Here is a 23,072-nt window from a genome sequence, read left to right on the forward strand (position 1 = left end):
ATGAATTCATTTGTACTTTTTCACTTTTATGAAGGTTAAAACAGTAAAATTCAAATTTGATTTGAGAGAAATGAGCCAATGAGTCAGTAAGCCTGACTTTCCAAGCATCTCTGGCAGGAGGGTCCCCTATCCCCCACAAGACATTCAATATCTGCTCTGTGTTCCTGGCTGGCTGAGGCCGATCCCTGCAGCCGTTCCAGCTCCTCGGGTGGAGACAGCGGTTTCCCAGCATTTGCCGGTGCCCACGGTCAGACCAGCTGTGACCCAGCCTTCTCAAACACCTATATCTACTCCTCGGGTGGGAGTGTCCTGCAGGTGCCTGCACCCATTCCTATTCTGGAGGGTCGGCCGAGCACTTCCAGCATCATGCTGCATCGCCTGCAGCTTCACCACCTGCTGCGTCCGCTGACGGCTCTTGTGAGTCTATTCAGCCACCTCCTGCTCCACCACCTGTGGCTTCCACGCCGTCGCCTGCTGCACTACCACATACTTCTTTGCCTACTGCTGCCATGGCGCCATCTGGTCCAGCTCCAGCGCCCGTGTCTGGTCCTGCCTCGTATGGTCCTGCCTCTGCCAAGTCTTGTCCAGCGCGCCTGACACACCAAGCCACCAGAGGATTTCTGTGCACGTTTACACCACCATTGACCGCCTGCCAAGCCGCCTGAGGGTTGTTGTTGTCCACGTCCAGCGCAGCCTGCTCATCCACATCCACGTCCAGCGCGGACTGCTCGTCCACATCCTGCTTGTCCATGTCCAGCACACCGTCGCTGGCCACTTCCAGGCTGTCAGCTGAGGAACTTATCTGTCATGGGTGGCCACCAGAACAGTGTAATCGCTGACTCTTTCCACGCGCCAAGCTCCGGACCTCTTTAGTTATGGACTCTTGTGCTGCTGACCTCCGGGTCGGTCCCCTGAACTGTCTTCTTTTGTGTCAGCTGTTTCCCCATGTGTTTCTGCTTCCCCTGATCACCTCCTGTGTGGTTGTTTTCATACATTCCTTGTCAGGGCATCTGTTGTTTCTTGCCATGTTTCCAGGTTTCATGTCCAGGTTTGTTTAGGTTCATGTCAGGTTTCATGTTGTTTTTTAGTTCTCCCAGTTTAGGTTAATATTTAGTTTTGCATCAGTTTGCCTTGCCTTTTTTCTTGCACCTTTTTTAAAACCAGCCTTATTAAACGACTAGCCTTTTGTTAATATCAAGTTTTGTTCCACGTTCTTTTGTGTCTGCATTTGGGTCTACTATTCTCAATTCATACAGTCCGACTACAGTCCGATACCGACTGTACACAGTCATACAGTCGGTACATATCAGCTGCCTCTGAAGTCCCACAGGCTACCCAGGCCTGATAGGACTCCTGGTGGCTCCCTTCACCTCTGGTGTCCATTTGGTTTGGGGGCTACCACCACGACAGGCACCAACCACCTTGCAGCCGCAGCTCAGTGCAGAGTCTTTGACAAGGAGGTGCTGAACATGTTCCTAGTCTGAATGCTGTTGAAGCTCTGCTGGAGGTGTGCATTGAACTGTCAGGCATTCTCAGTGTACCCTCACTGTACGTTTAGGTGCACCAGGTCTGTACAGTATCCTCCCCCGCCACCTGATCCAACTCATCACCAGGTGGTGATCAGCTGACAGCTCTCTTCAATCGTATGTCCAGAGCATATGGTCGCAGATCTGGTGATACAATTACAAAATCACCCTGCGTCCTGATGGACACCCTCATATTCGAACATGGTGTTCCTTGTGGACAAACTGTGGTTTGCCCAGAAGTCCAGTAACAGAACACCGCTCGGGTTCAGATCTGGGAAGCCGTTCCTCTGAGTCACGCCCCTCCAAGTCTCACGGTCGTTGCTCAGGTGAGCGTTGAAGTCTCCCAGTAGGACAACAGAGTCCCCAAGTGGAGCACCCTCAAGCACCCCGCCCAGGGACTCCAAGATGGTCGGGTACTCTGAACAGTCACCTTATACCTCCAGGATAAGTGGGTGAAGATAGGGACTTCACCAAACTAGAAGAGGATGTTCTAGCAAAATGCTAAACTAGCCAAATCTCCACAACAGCTACCGATGGTGGACCATAGTAGATCACAACTGTAGCCTCTCTGCAGTGTAGAAACACTTCCTTCCAGCCTTACCATTCAGGAAATGTAGAGGAGCTAGGAATCGACCACCTTCTCCACCTGCTGAGCCACACCCACCCAATGAAGGGCTCATAGGCTCTGTAATGAATCAGTAAACTGTGTCAATATGGTTCTACACTGCAGCAAATTGCAGTTTTTGTTTAATAAAAACTAGCTAATGTCACAGGTCCATCAGTAATGTGTCCTATTTATTCCTTCATATTTTTAATATCAGCACTATTGTTTGATGTGAATGTTGCATGACACCACCTGGCTTTTAGTGGTCTTCTGCTGTGTGGATTTCACCTTTGGTTGCAACCTGCACAGTAATACAGACAGATTCCACCTCATAGACGCACCACCATCAGCTATCGTCACTCACCTCGCCATGTCAACTCAGAAAATTACCGATTGGATAGTGTGAGTAGAGAAAAAGAATCCGAGTATTCCCTTCATCAGACATAATTACTTTTGCATGATATTGAGATTTAGAGCATCCTTATACTGGGACACGTGTTCTGATAAATGTTCTTATGAACAACAAGACCAGTCTTTGTCACGGCGGGGTGCGCCGATAAGTTTAGTTTACAGGACCCAGAAGCAGACACTGACAGGCGGAGTTGCTGGCTGTGTGTGTGCGTGTGTGTGTGTGTGTGTGTGTGTGTGTGCGTGTGTGTGTGTGACAGAGAGAGAATCACAGTCAGTTTAACATCAGTGTGTTTGCGTCCTTGCACACTTTCTACTGTTCATGTGTGGCTGAAAGCACAAAGCCAGCACACAGCTCAGCCTGGCACTTCCTTGTACATACTGCCCCTCCCCCTCCATCCTTTCTCCCTTTTATCCTGCCACTCCGCTTTGCTTCAGTTGGTCAAAGTCTTTGTCAGAGTTTTGTTCAGAGAGTTCAGATTCCCTTCATTTATGTGAAACATTGAGGGACTGTGTAGACTTTGTTTTCGTTTGTTCTGTAAAGTTAATTACATTGTTATTTATTTCCTTCTTCACGGGGAACTTGATGTAGCTCGGTGTCCCCTTATTTAACTGTTATTCTCAAGGCTCTTTAAACCTAAGATTAAGGCCACAGTTAGGGTTCACATCCCCAGTAGTGAATTTCTACCTGTAAAGCACATAAAGAAAAATATCATAACAGAGTAAATGTAAGGTTGAAATGTAAGGTACTTGTTTTTGATCTGCTAAAATATACACTAACCCTAAGTCTATGTGTAGACCCTGTTTTGTTCTTGTACAGTATAAGTATTCAACATGTCACCCGTTTTCTTGTAAATATGCTTGTATTTATTGTATTGCCTTGGGATATTGTGTCATACTGGAGCTACAACAAATTGATATTCCTGTGCACTCCAGTAAAATGGCCCGATAAAGTCCATGCTGATGCGCTCCAACGAGGCCTCCGTAAAAGGTAGTGGTCACAAAGACACTGTTGGAATTGCCACCTGGTTCACCAGTTTCACTTTGTCCATGTGGCCCCCTGCTGGTCAGGTGCAGTGTCTGCAGCTACAGCAGAGTAGAAAGTGTTAGTAGAGACAGCGGCCAGTGGTCTGCCGTCCCTGGCCAGTGACCTGGAGCCTCCTACTTGGGGCCAGGACTGGCTGACTGTCTGCCCACCACCCGAAACGGCGGCCCCAGCAGCTCCCTCAGCTGAGCCTCAGATGGTCCTCTGCTAGCATTACCACCATGCCTAAACTGGTGAGCTGGTGACAGCGGACCCACTGGGTGGTGCCAGCTGGAAGACACTGACACAAGTCTTTTTTCTTACCTGTTGACTGAAACATATTCCAATTGTAGTTATATAATGCATAGAAACTGCATTAGACCCTTTGATTATAACAAATATAACATTATACTAGGTTATCATTATAGAAATATCATAATATTTAGATAGTTAATGATCAGAAAAAGAAAAAAAGTGATGTGAAAAAATGCTTTCGTCTTCCTGATTTCCTATTTGTTGTGTTTGTCACACTTAAATGTTTCAGATCATCAAATAAATTTAAATATTAGGCAAAAATAACACAAGTAAACACAAAATGCAATTTGTAAATGAGGGGTTCACTATTAAGGGACAAAAATCTAAACCTACATGGCCCTGCGTATAAAACAGTGGCAACACTTAGCAGCAACAACTGCACTCAAGAGTTTGCGATAACTGGCAATTAGTCTTTTACAGTGCTGGGGAGGAATTTTCTCTCTGCAAAATCATTGTAATTCAGCCCCATTGGAGCATTTTTGAGCATGAACTGCTTTTTTCAACTGTTAGCATCTCAATCAAAGTCAGGACTCCAAAGTCTTCATTTTCTTTTTCTTAAGCCATTCAGAGGTGGACTTGCTGCGTGTTTGGATAATTGTCCTGAACCCAATTACACTTCATCTCATTTAAGTTTAGGTGGACAGCAGGGTTCCATTTACTGCAGTCATCCAGGTCTTTAGGCAGCAAAACCACCACCATATTTTACTGTTGGTGTGCTGTTATTTGTCTGAAATGTTGTGTTATTTAATGCCACATGAAAAGGGACACAAATCAGCTTTTGTCTCGTCAGTCCACAGAATATTTTCAGAGTCTTGGTGGTTTTTTTCAGTTAGCAGTGGTTTTCTCCTTGAACTCTCCCATCGATGCCACTTTTGTCCAGTCTCGTTCTTATTGGTTAATTATGTACAGTGTTGGGAAGGTTACTTTTAAAATGTATTCCATTACAGATTACAGATTACATGCCCCAAAATGTATTCTGTAACGTATTCCGTTACGTTACTCAATGAGAGTAACGTATTCTGAATACTTTGGATTACTTAATATATTATCATGCTGTTTACAACTACATGAATGTACTATTGCTGTGATTTATTACTGTTACTGAAGGTCCGCGGCTCCGAACCGTAGTAAAGGGACCTCTGGCTAATACGGTGGGTTCTGTGTCGGCTCGTAGCCGAAAACTAGCTTTACTTTGTTGTCTGGGTCAACTTTGCTAGCAGAGACAGAGAGAGGCGTTGAAAGGCTGCTCCAACAGAACTTATTGTTTCGGAGGAAAACACGAACACGGTGTACAGTCGAGTCTTAATAGCTTACTTACAGCTGGGCTCGTCAGGCTCTCTTCTTGGCTGCAGTGGTTATTATTATATTTACATGCTTCCAGCTCCCGTTTCTGCTCGATGACAGCTCGTACTTTTCCTTTTTCTCCCTCCCTCGCTCACAGACACATAACGGGTATGGCAGTCCATTCTCCCTGCAGCACGGACTACACTGCCCATGATGCTACATTCTTTAGAGCTATACCTGTAGCATTCTGCCTGTTAGCTTAGCACAACAACAACAACAGGCGCTCTCTCACCCAGGAAACACGCAGAGAGAGAGCGTCACCCTGTAACCATGGCAACCGTAACCCTGCCGCCTGGAACAACAGAACGTAGCTGTCAAACAAAACCCAAACAGTCCTGACCCGCCACAATATGAAACAGGGAAGTACCGCCGTGTAATCCTTTTATTTCAACAAAGTAACTGTATTCTAAATACCACCTTTTTAAACGGTAACTGTAACGGAATACAGTTACTCATATTTTGTATTTTAAATACGTAACGGCGGTACATGTATTCCGTTACTCCCCAACACTGATTATGAACTTATGACCTTAGCTGAGACATGTGAAGCCTTCTGTTCTTTAATGTTGTTCTTTCTTTTGTGACCTCCTGGAAACGTCCACTGTTACAAACTACAGGTTTGTGGCTGAAAAGAATATCCAGTCTGCCTCAACCTGGGTAAATGTTTTTCAGCATGTGACAGTGTTGCTATCTGTACTACAAGTTTTCTGAGGGCAACCTGGCAGATTGTTTTCAGGAAAGGAGTTTACATAGACTTTCCACCTTTTCAAAGAGCTAGTTGGAGTTTGAAGTAGATTTCAAGTTCATTTTCAGTTGACTGATGGTCCTTGAGTCCAGCTGCTGGTTGATATGGATAATACGATACAGTCTTTAAGATAAGATGTGGCCCCAGTATTCAAGCTCTCATATGTAAGGAGAAGGATTTTAAGTTTGATTCTGAACAGATACACAGTGAAGCAAAGCCAGTATGGGGAAAATATTGGCTTGTCTCTTTCTAGTCACTGTCAGTACGCTCACTGCAGCATTTCAGATCAAATGAAGGGTTACCAAGGAGTAGGACAGCCTGATAATAAAGTGGCCCAACCCAGAAGTAATAAATGCATGAACGTTTTGAATGTTTTTTAGCAACACACTGAGATTTGATCCAAAAAAGCTGATGCTTGTTCATCTGGCTGTGGTGTTTTCAATGTGAGAAAGGTTTCATCACTCATCCAAGTGACTTCTTCAGTCTCGACTGATTGCAGGTTTCCCCAACCTTACAAAGAGCACAAGAGTACATAAACAGTGTGTTCAGATGATTAGAATCAACTTTTTGGGGTTTGTCTGTGAAGGTTCTCAGTCATCCAGGTCATCATAGTCTAAGGAGCTTGTAAAGAAAAGCGTCTGGACTTCTTTAAGTTGCTTGAAGACGTTTCACCTTCATCCGAGAAGCTTCTTCACTTCTAAGGTCAAATGGTGGAGAGTCCCAGATTTAAACCTAGTGGGAGTTTCCCCCCACAGAGGGACAAAAGGACCCCCTGATGATCCTCTACCTAATCACCTGAGCCAAGGTGTGAAAACAGGTGTGGGTCACAATCAGCCAGAGTTTTGGGTGAACCGCCGTGAGACCTGGACCCACCCTATCATGCGAATTCCTGAGGTCAGATGGCCCAGGATGTGAGTGGGCGTTAAGGCATCTGGGAAGGGATCTCAAAACTGGATTATAGATGGCAGACAGTTGGTGTCGTAAACCACCGCCTCTGTTCAAAGATGGTCGCTCACAGTGGACATAGATGCTTCTTTCACTCCTCTTCCACTTTTTGGGATTTCCTTACCCAGATGAGCATGCATCGAGACTGAGACAGGATGTTTCTAATTTTAGAGATATTGTGCAAATGCAAGGTAGCGGTTATGCTTATTTGATTAAAATGCACATTGACCCCCATACACCCACACCCCGACAAAGCTGAAACGTCTGAAATTAAATGTAAATATATGAATGATACTGCCTAAGGTAAGCACATATAATGTAAACAGGATTGTAAACAGCACAGAACCCTGTGGCCCTCCATTATTGATTATTGGTAATGGTGGTGTGTGAGGCAGTCTGTTAGACAGTAATAAATGAAACCCCTAAAATCAGTAGCCTTAACGTTAGGGCATGCACTAATCTCTATAATTAAATTCTATGGTCAGTAGTATTGAACACTGCACGGAGTTCTAGCCAGGGAAGAGTCCACTGTGAGAGATCATAAGAAGATTATTATTAAGATATTTTTACTCATATTTTTAAGACTATAAGTGTTCTGTGATGAGCCCTGAAACCTGACTGAACTCTTCAAATTAACAATTTCTCTGAAGATGATCAGTTATCTGTTTCCAAATACTCTTCTTCCCCTTATCATGGTGGAGTTTCTCTGGGTATCCAAAGCGAGGGATAAATTCATGGAATATTTTGTCAAATGCGGTTTCCCCATATTTATTCCTTGTTGGATACACCTGGGCAAAGCGTGTGAAGTGGTCTACAAGAATAAGAATGTACTAGAATGTACTCATACCCGTGACTTTGCTCTAGGTGTAGGTAGTACAAAGCAACTTGAAAGGACTACTGATAAGTCCATAGGAGCTCGCTGGGGAAGATTGGGATGTTTCTGTTTGATACAGACACATCGTTTGTTTGCACAGTCCTTCTCTCATGTTTTTTTTTTTTTACAATGTTTTGGGACTCTGGCTCTTGTCTGGTCACTGGTAGTCCCTCCCCAATGACCTGCTGTTGTTTCCCGGTTCTTGGACAGGAAAACCACAGCCTGGTGTCCCTCCTGACCACACTGGAAACAGGGGTTACTAGCAATCCTTTGGGTTATACATGGCCTGCATTTTCCTAGGTTTTCTCTGTCTTGTTGCTTAGCTTGGCTAAGCTCCTGAAATAGCTCTGCACTGCTCTTGTCTCTCAGGTGTGCTCTAAAGAACCATTTGAGCTCAGCTAACGTTAACCCAGGTTCGGCCATTAACATATCCTTGAATGTACCCGGTTTAATTATCTTTAAGACAGTATGGATTATCTCTAATTCTGTAAAATTCTCAGCTTCATCACTCTGTCTACACAGAGAGCTATAACTAACATCTCAGTTACTTGACTGGTTACCATGCAGGGTCTATCTGCCTTTGCACTAACTACTGAGGGTGGTACAATAGACTGTGTTTCTGCAACAAGCTCACAATCCTCATCTGCAGTCAGGTCAGTGATGAAGTTGTTGACTACTAGCAGGCGAGACATGCCTTAGTCCTCCTGACTTGCCAGCCAGTTCAAAAAGTCCACAATGAAGTCATAGAGTTCCACCTCTGTTGCATTTTCTCCTGTTAGGTCATCTTCCACCTCATCCTCAATGGTGTCTGCAAGCTTGTACAAAACCTCTGTTTTAGCAGTATTAATAAGCTCATGAAGCTTTCTCTGTATTCTTCATCATAACTCTTGTAAAGCAGCCATTCTGGTATCCCAGATGGAGCAGGCGTAGCACGTTGGTCCAGGACATTAATCTTAGTTTATTGCTTGGTGATTTGCTACCGTCAGGAGGAGGCTCTAATCCCGGACGAGCCCCCACGATTGTTGTTGGCTGACCTGACAGGTGTCCAGGAGGGGTGCGATCCTAGATCCTGCTGCTCTGTATTAAAAGGGACAGCTATTTTTAAATTTACATGGTTAAAGTCTCTGCTAAGGAACCTTCTCTGCTGTAAGCTCATGGTGCTATGCAAATGACCAAGAGCAGAGTTAGCATGACAATCGAACTGTATTTGCACAGTAGTTATTAGGACCACAGTAAACTCCCTAAGAAAGTAAACAGGCCCACATTTAACAGTCTAAGTCCCAGGAGTAGTAGTTTGTTGTAGTCACTGAGTTAGTACACCAGTTTGTATTGCCAGACGCACAGACAGCCCCGCCTACTCTCACCAGAGTCACTAGTTTGACATTATACTGTGTAGCCTTCTAACCTATTTGCAGAGGTACAGTAACGCTTAATAAAAACAGTCATTTTACCATTTGCCAGAATAGAAGAGCCAAGTCTCTGTACTGAGGATACAGGTGTTCCTGTTTACACATGCTGCCCGTAGTCTCAGATCATCCACTGAAGGGATGAGGCGTTGGTGAGAAAAGTCATTTTGATACAGGCCACAGTTCCACTGTTACTGGCTGTTACTGACCCTATACCCAGCATTTTGTATAGGGTGTGAAGGAGGTAGATGATATGTTGTGATAAAGAAAATATTGTGATCATTTTATCAGCCAGCTCCAGTTTCAGATCTAATGTTTACAGTTATTTCAGGTTTGAGATTTTGTAATAGTAATGATGGATTATTTTCTACTTCCCTTAAAAGGCTGTCATGCCTCCCTATGGCCTCGTTTCAGGCAGCAAGGCCACAGAGAGGGCTGACTGTACAGCTACAATGTAGGTCACATGATTATTGAAGGTAGCTGAGGAGGATGTTGTTACAAACTTTCCATGCACAGATGTGGAGGCTACCGAGGACACCAAAGCCTGCAATGTCCACCAGTGTCTGTACAATTAATCAGTGAATTGCTTATTACATTATTATTACAGTATTACATAGCTTAATTATTTATTATTGCAGCTGTAATTATCTATAAATATCAGCATCATGACTATTTAACAGGTTAAAAACATATACTTAGAAACCAGCTAAAACAGCAAACAATTAAAGGGAAAGTAAAAGATTCTGCAAAAAGATGTAAAAACAAGACGGAGCCCTGTTCACTCGACGGCACGCACATGGACATGCTGCCGGGCGCTGAAAGCAGTCATCTCACAGATTCTGTCACAAATATATGGCACTTTGTTCCAAACAACTCAAGTGATTAATAAGGTCAGTAAACACTGCTGTTGGAGAGAACCACGAAACGTTGGCACTGTGCATTACTGGTGATCCATGTATGAGTTCCAAATAAATTACCAATCAAAGTGATCCCTGCTTACTCAAGAAGTCTGCTGCTTAGCATATCATGTTTAATACTCTGGTTCAAAAGGTTTGCATTGTGAAAGAGCAGTGTTGGGTAAGTTACTTTAAAATAGTAACTTAGTTACATTACTAGTTACTTCCATCAAAAGTAACTAGTTACTTCAAGTTACCCGTTACTTTCAAAGTAACTAGTTACTGGGGACGAGGCTAACCAGAATGCCGTTTACTCGAGTGTGACATTATCTCCAGGTCCGTGTTCCGATTTCTGAGGTAAGTCGAACGCAACACGCGAAGTAACGAATAGCGAGTCTATCTAAATCCCAGAAACGATTAACGCGTTCCTGATTTTGGCATAATAACTAGTTACCGTGCTCGTTACCACAATAATAATGTAGTTACTGTAACGCGTTAGTCCCAACACTGTGAAAGAGACACTCCAACAACGGGTGAGTCAGTAAGGGTCCAACCTGCAGCTTTAGTTAGTTACATAGTTACGACAGGTAGGTGAGAACAAACAGTCAATAGTGCTCAACCTGGTGTTAATGAGCGACGATACAAACAGATACATTTTTATATATTTTCTTTATTGTTTCTTGTTATTGTTCAGTCAAAGCATCACCATCATCATCATCATCATCATGTGACCCCTCATTGTGAATGTAGGGAATAAACCACGCAGGAACCATCTGAACCCTGACAAACAACTAATAAAAAAACACTTTAATAACACAATTTGGTAAATATGTTGCATGTGTTAACAGTCGTTTTACTACAGTTTACTTTAACACATGTAAACTGTATTTTAGGAATCATTGACAGAAAGTTGTAATAAAAATAATCATCTTTGTGTTTTCCCAAACTTTAGCTTTTCTCATTCTCGTGCTTGTTGTTCAGCTGCCATACTTCATCTGCATAGTGTCACCTCTTAACCGTGTAAAATAACACACAAGCAGAGTGTGTTACTAAAACTGGACATTTCAAACTTTATGACAGCATCATTTCTAACAGAGTGTAACTTCAGAATGTGCAGAAGTCATTTCTACTTCATGGAATAATCTGACAGAACATGTCTGTTAGATTAGAACAGTTTCTCTGACTGCCCCAAATAAACCAAAGAGCCGCGTTCATGAAAACTCTGAAATCCAAACATCAGTCTTTTTTATCCTGGTGTAACTCTGAGAGCATGTGATGGTTTCAACAGAAGCATCAAAAACTAACAACCAAATAGGAAAACCTTAAACTTATGGAATTCAACCATGTACCAAAATTCCAAGGACAACACTCCAGCTCCCACAAGACTCACACAGCTGATTACACACCCATGCACATCCACCAAGTTAACGCTGCTCTAATACACTTTAAATATATCGTAGATTGTTGGATTGAATGATGAACTGTTGACTGGAAATAGTTTTGGTGCAGGGTGCAGTGGGAAACGTCTGAAAGTTTTATGATTTATTTTACATTTTCAAAACATAACTTTCAGTTTTTATATTTCAATGGATGATGAGGAACAAAAGAAATGAACGTGTTTATAGTGGAAACTAGATAAAAAAAGGAGGGGGGGGGTCTGTTAGCTAACAGTCAGCTGGCTGACCTCTGGCTGACCTCTGGCTGGCCTCTGGTTTACTGTATATACCCATTTATTGCACACAAGCATCTGTTCCTCATTTCGATCTATATTTGGAGTAATCTGTCTTCTTATTATTCAGTAAAAGTAACGGAAATGTTATTTATTGAGCACCTTTCAATAAATATTACAAACTTTTTAAAAACCAAACTGCTTAAACAAAATGCAAGTTTTTAGCTTTTACCGCTGAGTCCACAGTTTTTAAGCTGTGTGGGAGAGAGTGATGGTGTCCACAGCAACAATGAGCTCATTGAGTATCACAAATAAATCAATATTACATAATATTACCACTATACATTTTTAATGCATAGTGGTAATATGCTCGACTTTGTGTGTTGAAAGAGCTGGAAGCACAGTTTGGATCTAACAGTTTAAAGTGTAAGAAAGTCTTGATGCTATAAAACGGTGATAAAGTGGGTGAGGAGGGAACAATGGGGTAGGTCAGGGGTCAGTGCACAGGTAGGTGACAAAGGTCAACTGGAAAGGCTCCAGTACAAGTAGCAGATCACTGAGACATGCACACCTCGAGCTAAAAGGTTTATTTACAGAGGAAAAGTCAGGTCAGGAAAGCCAGCTGACTCGAGCATCTATGGAGAGGTGGTGGCTGAGCCAGCGCAGACCAGCAGGGGGGCTAGATCCAGCCAAGACTGGTTTAGGAGGTGAGATGACACATTGGTGAAGAAGATGGTGGTCTGTGGACCACCTGAAGAGCCGGTCGGTGAGCTGAAACAGACAGATGACCTCCAATGAACACTTTTACTACTAAATAGTACAGATAGTACGAGAGATCGTTTCAATCCAGGTCTGCTGCAGTGAAAGAAGTACTCTGATCTCTTTCTTCTTCTCATTCAATGATAATCTTTGGGGTAAAGAGGAGACCAGACAATCATTTCCTTGGAATCTTTAAATCAATGACTATAAAATATTTAATGGCCATAATGAAAATAAAATACGGCCACACTATTTTTGGTACAGCAGTTCAGTACTCTGCCTTTTTATATGCATCACTATGAGGCTAGCTAGTCACGCTAGCTCAGCTAAACTCACCAAGAAACAGTTCCAGCAGTTATTCCTGACACACACTTTCCCAAATCTCCTCTCTCTCTATATATATTTTATATATATATATATATAAAGGTACATGAAAATGCTTTCTTAATCACTTATTTACACTTTATAAATGATCTGTTTTATATATGATCTGCTTTTTAATCCAGAATAAACAATTATTTTCCAGATTTTCTCTTCCTCTCCTTGTCCACCACTACTATGTCTGGTTTGTTAGCCATCCCACAGGATCTTAGCTCGGTCATTCATACCCCAGGACGTATCTGAGCTTACGACTTCCAGGCCATGCTCTGCACAAATGTTCCTGTATAGTATGGCAGCAACCTGGTTATAGCATTCTATGCACTGCCTGGTAGCATCCTGCATCTACTGTTATGTACAGTAGAGGCATCATTATCCTTATATGGATAAGTGGCAGAGGATGGATGGATGGTGAGTGTATGACTTTAAAAAAGCCCTTCCCTTCCAGTTTACTTTGCAGATGGATATTTTATCCCTCCTTTCTCTCCCTCATGCTTCTGTTACTCAGACTGCAGGAGCTCTGTGCACATAAACAAAGGCCAGCTAATACCTGGAGCTCTCTATCTCTCTACTGCATCAGCAGTCAGGGTGTCCTACACTGCCCCCATCAGAGCAACACCTGCAACGTCTCTTCTTGATGCTGGCAGTGATAGTGGTGTTGCATTATATAGCGTTACATAATGTGTACGATGCTGCTGTAATCCTAATAGAGAAGCAGCTTGGTGTGATAATAAGATAATAGATACGTGTCAGTGTCAGTGAGGAACAAAGGTAACAAGGAAAATCATTTTAACAACTAAATTCTGTAACGACTTTTTCCCCACTTTGAATGAGGAGTGTGTGTGTGTGTGTGTGTGTGTGTGTGTGTGTTTGGACGGGTGGGGGGTGGGGTAGAGGAGGGGAGAGGATCTTTCTTTATGGACATCTCTCTGTCTCCACAGTGACTTGTCACCAAGGAGACAGAGCTGTTGGCAAGGCAACCAAGGGTGACGCCTATGATGAGGTGTGACAGCACAAGTATTTTTAGCCCGTCAGCTAGGTGTTCACAAATGTGCGTTCAGACACTTCAAAGGATGGATGGGAGGCAGGATGATGAGAAAGACAGCAGCTGGTTTAACTAAGAGCTGAATGCTGTGTGTGGTCAGTGGTTCTAGTGCTGATGTCACAGACCAGAATGACCACCAATCGTAGCAGGCCGTGGTTAAACATGACTAACATGACGATTGAAGTATTATACTTACAGTAGTGAGGCCACAGCGCGTCAGTATCAGCAGGTATATGTTCACTTGTTTTATTTTACTTTCTTTAATAATACTTTGAAGATTTAGATGAACAAAATGCAGATTAAAAAAGTCACGTGATGTTAACACTTGATATTTATTTAACCCCAGATATAATTAAGAAATCAGGAAGGGGGCTAAATACAGATATAGATCAGACGTGTGGCACTGATGTGGTACTTTATTTACTTTATTTACTTTATCTAGTTTATCTAGTTTATCTAGTTTAACCCTTTTTCAATTATTCAAAATATCACAAAAAATTACAAAAGCAATCAAATCTGTGCATGAATGTTTAAAATCCCAAATTCTTTAGTTTCCAGTGATAGAGATGAAAAAGAGACTTTTGCTGTTATTAAACTGCTGTTTGTGGACATGAAACACTTTACAGGCTGATGTACATCAGAGTCCTGACACAGATGTAACTGTGTGTGGATTTAAGAAATCAAGTTTTTGGAACATTTTATTGCCGTGCAGAACATTCAGTCAGCGGGCTGGTTTGTAAGTAGATTTACATTAGTTTAACATTAGTTAAAAGCAGTAACTCAGTGGAACATAAGGACGGTAAAATGAAAAATCGGGGATCGTGTTTGCTGCCCCAGGATGCAACAGTGATGTTTTATGTTAAGGAATCAAGTTTTGAAAAACTCTGAGAAAGAGACGGCAGACTTTTTGGAGACCTGATTTTGACTGACTGGTTTCCTTTATATTAAGTGAGAATAAAGGTGAAGCCCAAATGTAAGGGAAGAAGAGTGTGAGGTTGTCAGGGTTGCCGACTGCATTTCAGTAAGTAATGTTTGTGCTGTGATGTAGTAACCTGTTACGTTGTGATGTAGTAACCTGTTACGTTGTGAAGTGTTTGGGAAAAGAAAGAATGATTAGCAGATGAAATATCCCTGATTGCATCTTGTGAACAACAGCAGCTGATTGTGCAGCCGGCAGCCGGCGTGTTGGACTTACTGAGTATTCTGTCTCGTGCGTGGCTCTGCACGAGTTGACAGACAGCTAAACATATGCAGGAGGCAATGAAAGCGCTGAATGACGACTCAGACATGGAAGTAAAGGATTGTTTACTGTTGTGTCTTCACTGGTGGACATTCTTCCAGTATCTGTGAAAGGACACAGCTCGTCCTTTCACAGGTGGATGTTGAAGGATTAAACAGACTAATGGTACCCCTCATTGTGCGTTCCTAATACTAAAATGGCTTCCTGTATTACCCTGCTCATGTGACCCTAAACATCCAACAGGAAGGGATGCGAGTAAAGCCACAGCATTCACCTGACTGCAGTTTCCATGTGAACCACTAGGAGGTGCTAAAATACTCAACTCTCATTAACATTACACTGGGCTGCTTAACCTATGAAATGTCTGCCTGTCTTCTGTGCATTATTTTAATCCCAGGCATCTGTACAGTTTTATATTTTAGTGTTTAGAAAACTGGCATAAAAATACAAAGATATACTTGATTATAAATCGAATGTAATCAAATTACAAACACATGTGAAGACATCTGTTTCTTTTTCTGTCTTTTCCTGACTCAGCTGCAGTCGCTCCTGATGGCACATTTGAAAAGTCAGCGTTTGGGGATGACCTGAGCAGTGAAGAGGACCTCCTCTATGATGAGTTTCGAGGATCTGGACATCGTTACGGACACCCAGGAGGAGGCGGAGGAGAGCAACTTGCCATCAATGAGGTAAACAACATGGAACTGTAATCTCTAGCACCATCTTGTGACCACCAAAGCTTACATGAGTCCTGATTTTGAGTTGTGCATACACATCCACAAATAAAGTTTTTCACTATTTCACTCCAGAAATTCTACATGTGGCTGTGAGTGATTGCTTTGACAACTGTGATACAAAACCAGGGTGTAAGTGAACCGGATGCTATATTTATCTAATCTGTTATCTGTTATATTTATCTTATCGCCTCTGTCAGTGCGCCCCAGGGCAGCTGTGGCTACAATGTAGCTGCCATCACCAGTGCGTGAATGTGTGCGTGAATGTGTGTGTGAATGTGTGCGTGAATGTGTGTGTGAATGTGTGCGTGAATGTGTGCGTGAATGTGTGTGTGAATGTGTGTGTGAATGGGTGAATGACTGTATGTAGTGTAAGGCGCTTTGGGGTCCATAGGGACTAAGTAAAGCGTTATACAAATACAGGCCATTTAATACAGCATTTCACTCAGTCAACCAAGCAAAAAGCCAAAATCTACTAATTGATGAACAATCCACACACGCGTTTTCATATAATTTGATTTATGTGTGCAGCACAAAGAAGCAAAATAATAAAGAAAACCCCCCAAAAAGGCAAACCCCTATGTGCAAGCACTTGGTTACATTGGGAAGGAAAAACTCCCTTTAACAGGAAGAAGTCTCTGGCAGATTCAGGCTCGGGGGGGGGGCATCTGCTGCAACTAGCTATTGATAAGGGGAGGGCAGGAAGTGAGGAGGGGAGGAAGAGAGCCAGAGATTAAAAAAAATAAAACTTGAAAAATGCAATTTCGTGTGTGATGACAGAGTGAAGGTGTGTAAAGAAGAAACACTGACGCCCCCAGCAGCCTTGGCCTGTTGTAGCCTAAATAAGCTCTCTAAACTCTGTAAACTGTTTCTTCCTGGTTATAGGTTTAATCCCATACATTATACGAGGTCCTTTTGTTGTATATCACAGTTCCCTGTTGATTGTTTATTAAACCCTTTTGTGTTCCCATTCTATTCCATGTTTATTTTTCTTTTGACCGCTTCACCTTGGGCATTTTTAATCTGTAGCTCTGCTCTAAAAGAACGTACCTGGACCCGCCTACTATCCTCGGAAACGTAAAATGATTGGCTAGAATCCAAAGTGTGTGACATCACAGGAAAAAAAAGCACTGAAATAAAGCACCGAAATGTGCGCTGCTTTTTGGTCTGGTTACTACCGTTTATGTGGATATCGGTACCCATCCCTATTCCAGAGTGATAGATATCAATGACTTTTCTCTACATTGTGGCATGATATGTTGATGTTGCAACCAAATTCACGTTGTCAGACAGATACTATTGAAGTGGTGTCTTGATTTAACAGATATGACAGTAATTAGCCATGGATGTCGGTAGTAAAACTGAACTCCAAAAACTGTTGTTAATCACAGTTAATACATGATTTATTAAGGGGGCAATTACAGTTTCAGCAGAGTGCCAGATTACAAAAGTGTTTTTCTCTTGAGAAATGAAATCATTGTTCAAAAGCTGCATTTTGTATTTACTTGCAATTTCTTTCTCTAATATTAAAGTTTGTTTTTTGCATGTTTATCACACTTACGTGTTTCAGATCATTAAACAAAGAATTCAGGAAGTGGGCAAACACTTTTTCACATATATCAAATTTCAAGTTGGTCTAAATGTGCAGCACCTACTTGGCATTTCATACGTTTTTTAAAAAATTGCTCAGCATAAATGATCCCAAACCACTGCTGACACCCATGGCCATTAAATACACGGCTTTGAGCAGTTTGTTGTTCATTTTTCAGTGTTGAAAGCCTAAACAGTGCTTAGACACGCCCTCCACCACAGAAGGACTGATGTTGATTTGGACGTGATATAGAATTCAGTTTCACATGTATGCTGTGTAGTTAGCTAGCGAACGGGCTAACCATCCCTACTCTTTATTATTGCTGCAGGAACCAACTGTCATGACACTGCCTTGTTCTCTTCCATTACATTATTGCCTAAAAGAATGGAGAATGAATACCACGATGCTGCTGATGCTGACCCCAGTTCTCTCATGACTGTTTTTTTCTCCTCTCTGGACCTAGATGAAAGCACTGGGTTAGGCATTTGAGAGCAAGAAAAAAACATCCCATCATTAAGAGTTATGTGGAGAATCCATCCTGCATCCTTCACATCTGTAAACTGTTTTTAGAAGCAATCAGGACAGTCAATTCAAATTCAAATTCAAATTCAAATTTTTTATTTGTCACATACACAGTCATACACAGTATGATATGTAGTGAAATGCTTGGACAACTGCTCGTGACCTAAAGAAAAAGAAAAGGCTATGAATAAGATAGGAAATAAATAAATATGAAAATAAAAAAGGGTAAATTTAACCAGGAAGGAATAAAATAAAATATAAAAAAATTAAGTTAAGAATGAGATAACTGTACAACACAAAAAGAATGAAGGGTAAATTTAACTGGGAAAGAATAAGATAAAATATATAAATTAAAGTTGAAAATAAGATAACTGTACAACAAAATACAAAGTATAGACATTTATAAGAATGTAAGAGAAATATAAATATATATACACACAATAACAGCAGCTGCAATCCACATTATACAGTGTCTTGTGCAGTGCAAATATGCTTAAAGTGATGAAGTGTAAACAAATGTCCAGAATGTCCAGTGTGTGTGTAAGAACTATATGTGTGGGTCAGTACTGTGTGGTGGTGTGATTGAGAGACCGTATCGCCTGCGGGAAGAAGCTCCTCCTCAGTCTCTCTGTGTTGGTCTTCAGGGAGCGGAATCTCTTTCCTGACCTCAACAGAGAGAACAGTCCGTTGTTGGGATGGCTGAGGTCCTTCACGATCTTCCTGGCCTTGGTCCAGCACCGCCTGCTGTAGATTGAGTGCAGGTCAGGGAGCTCGGAGCGGATGGTGCGCTCAGCTGAACGCACAACCCTCTGTAGAGCTCGTCTGTCCTGCATGGTGCTGTTCCCGAACCAGGTTAAGATGTTTCCCGTCAGGATGCTCTCTATGGTGCAGGAGTAAAAGTTCCTGAGCACCTTGGGGGGCAGTCGGAAGTCTCTCAAGCGTCTGAGGTGGTAGAGACGCTGACAGGCCTTTTTCACCACGGTGTTGATGTGACAGGACCATGACAGGTCCTGCGTGATGTGAACTCCGAGGTATTTGAAGCTGTCCACTCTCTCCACTGGGCACTCGTTGATGACGGGGGTCTGGTAGTTCCTCTCCTGCTTAGTGCTGAAGTCCACTATCAACTCCTTTGTCTTACTGACGTTTAGAAGGAGGTTGTTCCTCTGGCACCAGTTCTCCAGATTCCTAAATTCCAGTCTGGGAATATTTCACTTTTTGTTACTTACTGACAATGAAAACACATGAAAAAATATCCATAGTAGTAATGGATGTGTAAGGTTGATTGATAGTTCAGTGATGCTAATGATACTAGACGTGACAGGTGAGCCCTGAGACTGGGAACCTCCCCTGGAAGGCGGAGCTGGGTTTTTCCCTTTTATAAGCACAGGTGAGTGAACCTGGAGCTGTGTGCCTGTTCCAAGCTGTGCTATTTGCCACTTGTAACTGTTTATGACAGCTTGATGTGGGTCCCATAGCCTTCGGTTGGAGCGGCAGGTCACCCAAGATTGCATTTTGGTGATTTGGCGGAAGGTTAAAGTTATATGTGCCGTTGTAGGAGGAAAACATGGTTTTATTCCTGTGGAGAAACATGTCCACCACCACCTGCCGATACTTATGAGGGTGTGACTCGAACTTGTGAACAGGTAACTGAACAACACTTATGAAGCCAGGCGGGATATTCCTGCTGCGGTCGACTGTTCAGAGTGATGTCCTGTTTCCATTTACAGAGTGCAGAGCTGCTGCTTTGCCTGGGTGGATTTCTGGCTGCAGGGCCGAGGTCCTGATGCACCAGTGCTTATTTTAATGTGTTTAGATTGGTGAAGATTATTGTGACAGCTGCATGTTCTGTTTGTTTGTTTTATTTCACTGTATCAGCACCAATGCAGGGACTGATTGTATGTTAGAGTGGATTACTGCGTGGAAGCTGGTTTTTTTTCTGGCTGCTTTTGCATGCACTGTGGTGAGCTTGAGTGGAGACGGCACTGAAGATTTTTATATTGTTTTGCCCAGTTGGTGTTCAGTGTGAGCTGCCATCTCTTTGTGTCAAACGTTGATTGGTTTTCACAGGTTATCGATTATCCTGTCTCCCACGTACAATCACACAACTTTATAGTTTTAAACGTATTTAATAAAGTAAAGCTTTTAATTGTTTTTAGGTGCTACCGTTATATGTTTAACCTTATTTTGTATGAACCCCTTGTGAACTGACTGTATGCCTACAGCTCCATCCTATGGAAATGGCTACCTCCCACGGGTCACATAAATATAATAGGTCGCAGCTCTCATGCCTGATAGATGGGATTAGTAGAGAGAGTGTGAAAAGCTGAAACTAGGAATAGATGTGTGGAGATGTGGATTATTGAGTGGAAGCTCTGGTCCCACCTTGTGAAAGCAACTATATAGTAAAAGATTTTTCAGTAGGGGTGCCGCTGGTGCCCAGTACTCCAAACACTGAATCATTGTGAAAGAAATGTTGTTGTTATCTTAATGATCTTCTGATCACACTTCATACAGGTCCTTTATAACTGTTGTTGCTTTGCTGTTATGTTGAATCCTGCAGTAATAGATACGATGTACATGTGCACACACACGCATCAGCTCTCCTTAGATCAGTCTTCACTATCCCCCCTCCTCCGTCCCTCTCTGCCAAATACCCTGCCCCCCTCTTTGCTGCCCTCCAATGGGTTACAATGTGCTTGCCTCAACTACTGTGGTATCTAGGATATGCTGACACACTCCGTATTCTGATTGGCTGCCAGCTTATGCAAGGGTGGGCACAATATAAAAGGGAAGGGAAGGAAGGGGAGAATAAAGGAAACAAGGTTGATCCTAGTAGTTAGATGGTTGAGGTAGCACGGCTCCAGGCAGAGCACCATTTTAGAAGGAGCTCTTAATGGAGAGAAAAGATGAGCACAGATACAACAAGCCAGCTCCAAATGGCCATTTGGTTTAAGAGGTAGAAGAAAAGAGTTTATGTGGGCTGTAGACAAGAACGCTCTGGAAAACAAGCGGACAGACGGAAAAAAGGACGAGCCATGATCACGTATTGGAGCGGTGCAGCAACCCACTGGCTGGCTTTCATCCTGATATCCTGACTAAAAGAGAGAAGAGCCGAAAGGAAAAACAGAAGTGGTGGATACAAAGAAGACAGAGCGAGGAGGAGGGGAGGCGCTTTTTCCTCAAAGAAAAGAGGAGGGGGGGGTCCATGCTCAGCACGTAATACACAGATATCTTCCCAAAGCGTTACGCAGACGCTGACACAGGTAGGCACCCAGCCTCCACAGGCAGGCCGGGTCAACGCTGGCAAATTAGCAAAGTGGCAGGAAAAACAGAGGAGGACGCCGCTGGAGCTGAGCGGAGGAAGAGAGCAGCCCGAGAGGATACTGACATCGATAGTCGAGAAGGAGGACGAGGTGACGCGGTGTGGTGTGGAGGCTTGGTGTTGAGGGAGAGAAGACGGGGGAGGGGAGGCGGTGCTGAGGAGGAAGAGGAAGAAGCTAGGGAACTGATGGCTCGTGGCGGTGGTTCAGGGAGGTGGAGCAGGCAGAGGATGGGATTCTTTAACACCATGCTGCGCTGCAACCTCCCCCCAGAGACCCAGAAGGTGGTGGTGTTCCTCATCATGATGTTGCTGATAATCATCAATGTAGTTCTCATGTTCCTACTGGCCTTCCAGTAGAGCACACAGACCAACACTCTCATAGACACAAACTAAGACTCCTGGATGGAGGAGGAGACCAGGTGAAGTACAAACAGGAGAACAGAGGAGCGCTGTGCTGTTTGGACTGATGGGCTTCCAGCATGGCAGCAGCAGAACACAGGTACAATCAGCAGGAGGGCAAAGGGTCGGAGGATGTGTGTTTCATATAAAAGCCTGCAGAACACCATGGTTACACTAATGATCTGTAGTGCAGACAGTTTCTGTGACTCCAGTCTCCACGACAATCCAACAATGGATTTGAGATTGTGTTGCTGGGAGGAAACTTGTGTTATTCTTTTTTTTTTTTTAATTATTATTATTTATTTATTTATTGCAAAAAAGTTGTTAATGTTGTTAATATTGTGTTAACAATAGAGCAACATTTATGTTGTTATTGTGCTGAATCAGGGAGCATCACTGTGTAAGACTGAGCAGAAGTGTCACACTGTTCATTGTTGAAGTCATGGTTCTGTAAGGAGTTTAACATCTTCTTAAGTATTTATTTATCAATGGCTGCTTTATGATTGACAGGTTGCCACAGTAACATAGTGTCCTCAATTCCAGTTCAGACCTTTCCTTCACTGGTTTCATGAGCCATGATGGGGACATTAAAATGCACCCCAGACCCCAAACATACTCACCAATGATCTTCTCAGAAATCACGTTGATGAGGAGACACAGTTAATTCCCTACATTCATGACTATGAGGATGTTACTCAAAGCCTGGAGGAGACTCCTGAATCAAAGTAAAATGTGGTCTTTTAAAGCAAAATCAATCTAATGGTTTCCACCATCATAAATGAAAATAAGTGGATGGACATTAGATCACCGAGGTAACACAAAATGAAATAAGAAGGTTTAAGGCTCTTTTCTTATTTTCAGTGAGTACTTTAAGTGAGTTCTGTTTGAATGATACACAGTTAACATTCTCAGATAATTTAATAGTTGTAGCTCATGTCTTAATTGTTTTCTTTTAATTTGAAGTTTTTATTTTTTTCTTATGCTTTTTAGAACAGAAACTGTTGAATAGAGTCAGGTTCAAAAGAAGAGTATTTATTGGTAAATAAATAAAATCCAAGTTTATATTTCCAGCATTCTGTTTACCAAGTGGAAAGATATCAGCTAAACAGTTTAAATCAGGGATGTGAACAGACCCAGCTCGGCACCTTTGAAAAACCCAGAACTGGCCCGGCCCTGTGAGGCCAAAGTAGGACAGCCATAGCTGTCCTCAAGCACCAGTAAACCAGCACACCTGCAGTCTTTAATGCCTCTCTGCAGCTTCTCTCCTTCTTTTATCCAAAACCCTACAATGTGTCCCGCCCCTCCCTGAGCCTGGTTCTGTCGGAG

At 42.7% G+C, this 23,072-nt stretch overlaps 1 protein-coding gene across 2 annotated transcripts in view; it reads left to right on the top strand.

Moving 5' to 3' along the window:
* The window catches only part of arhgef4 (Rho guanine nucleotide exchange factor 4), a 65,619-nt gene that overhangs the window by 16,649 nt on the left and 25,898 nt on the right, over positions 1–23,072 (top strand). The window contains exon 2 of one of the 2 annotated variants that reach the window (XM_006805152.3): positions 15,716–15,867. In XM_006805152.3, coding sequence (XP_006805215.1) covers positions 15,716–15,867 — 152 coding nt within the window. Of the gene's footprint in view, positions 1–15,715; positions 15,868–20,834; positions 21,847–23,072 lie in introns of those variants that run through there. The other variant, XM_006805153.2, reaches the window with a different exon arrangement.

The sequence above is a fragment of the Neolamprologus brichardi genome, chromosome 9, assembly GCF_056152115.1.
Source record: "Neolamprologus brichardi isolate AB-2024 chromosome 9, ASM5615211v1, whole genome shotgun sequence".
NCBI classification, from domain to species: domain Eukaryota; kingdom Metazoa; phylum Chordata; class Actinopteri; order Cichliformes; family Cichlidae; genus Neolamprologus; species Neolamprologus brichardi.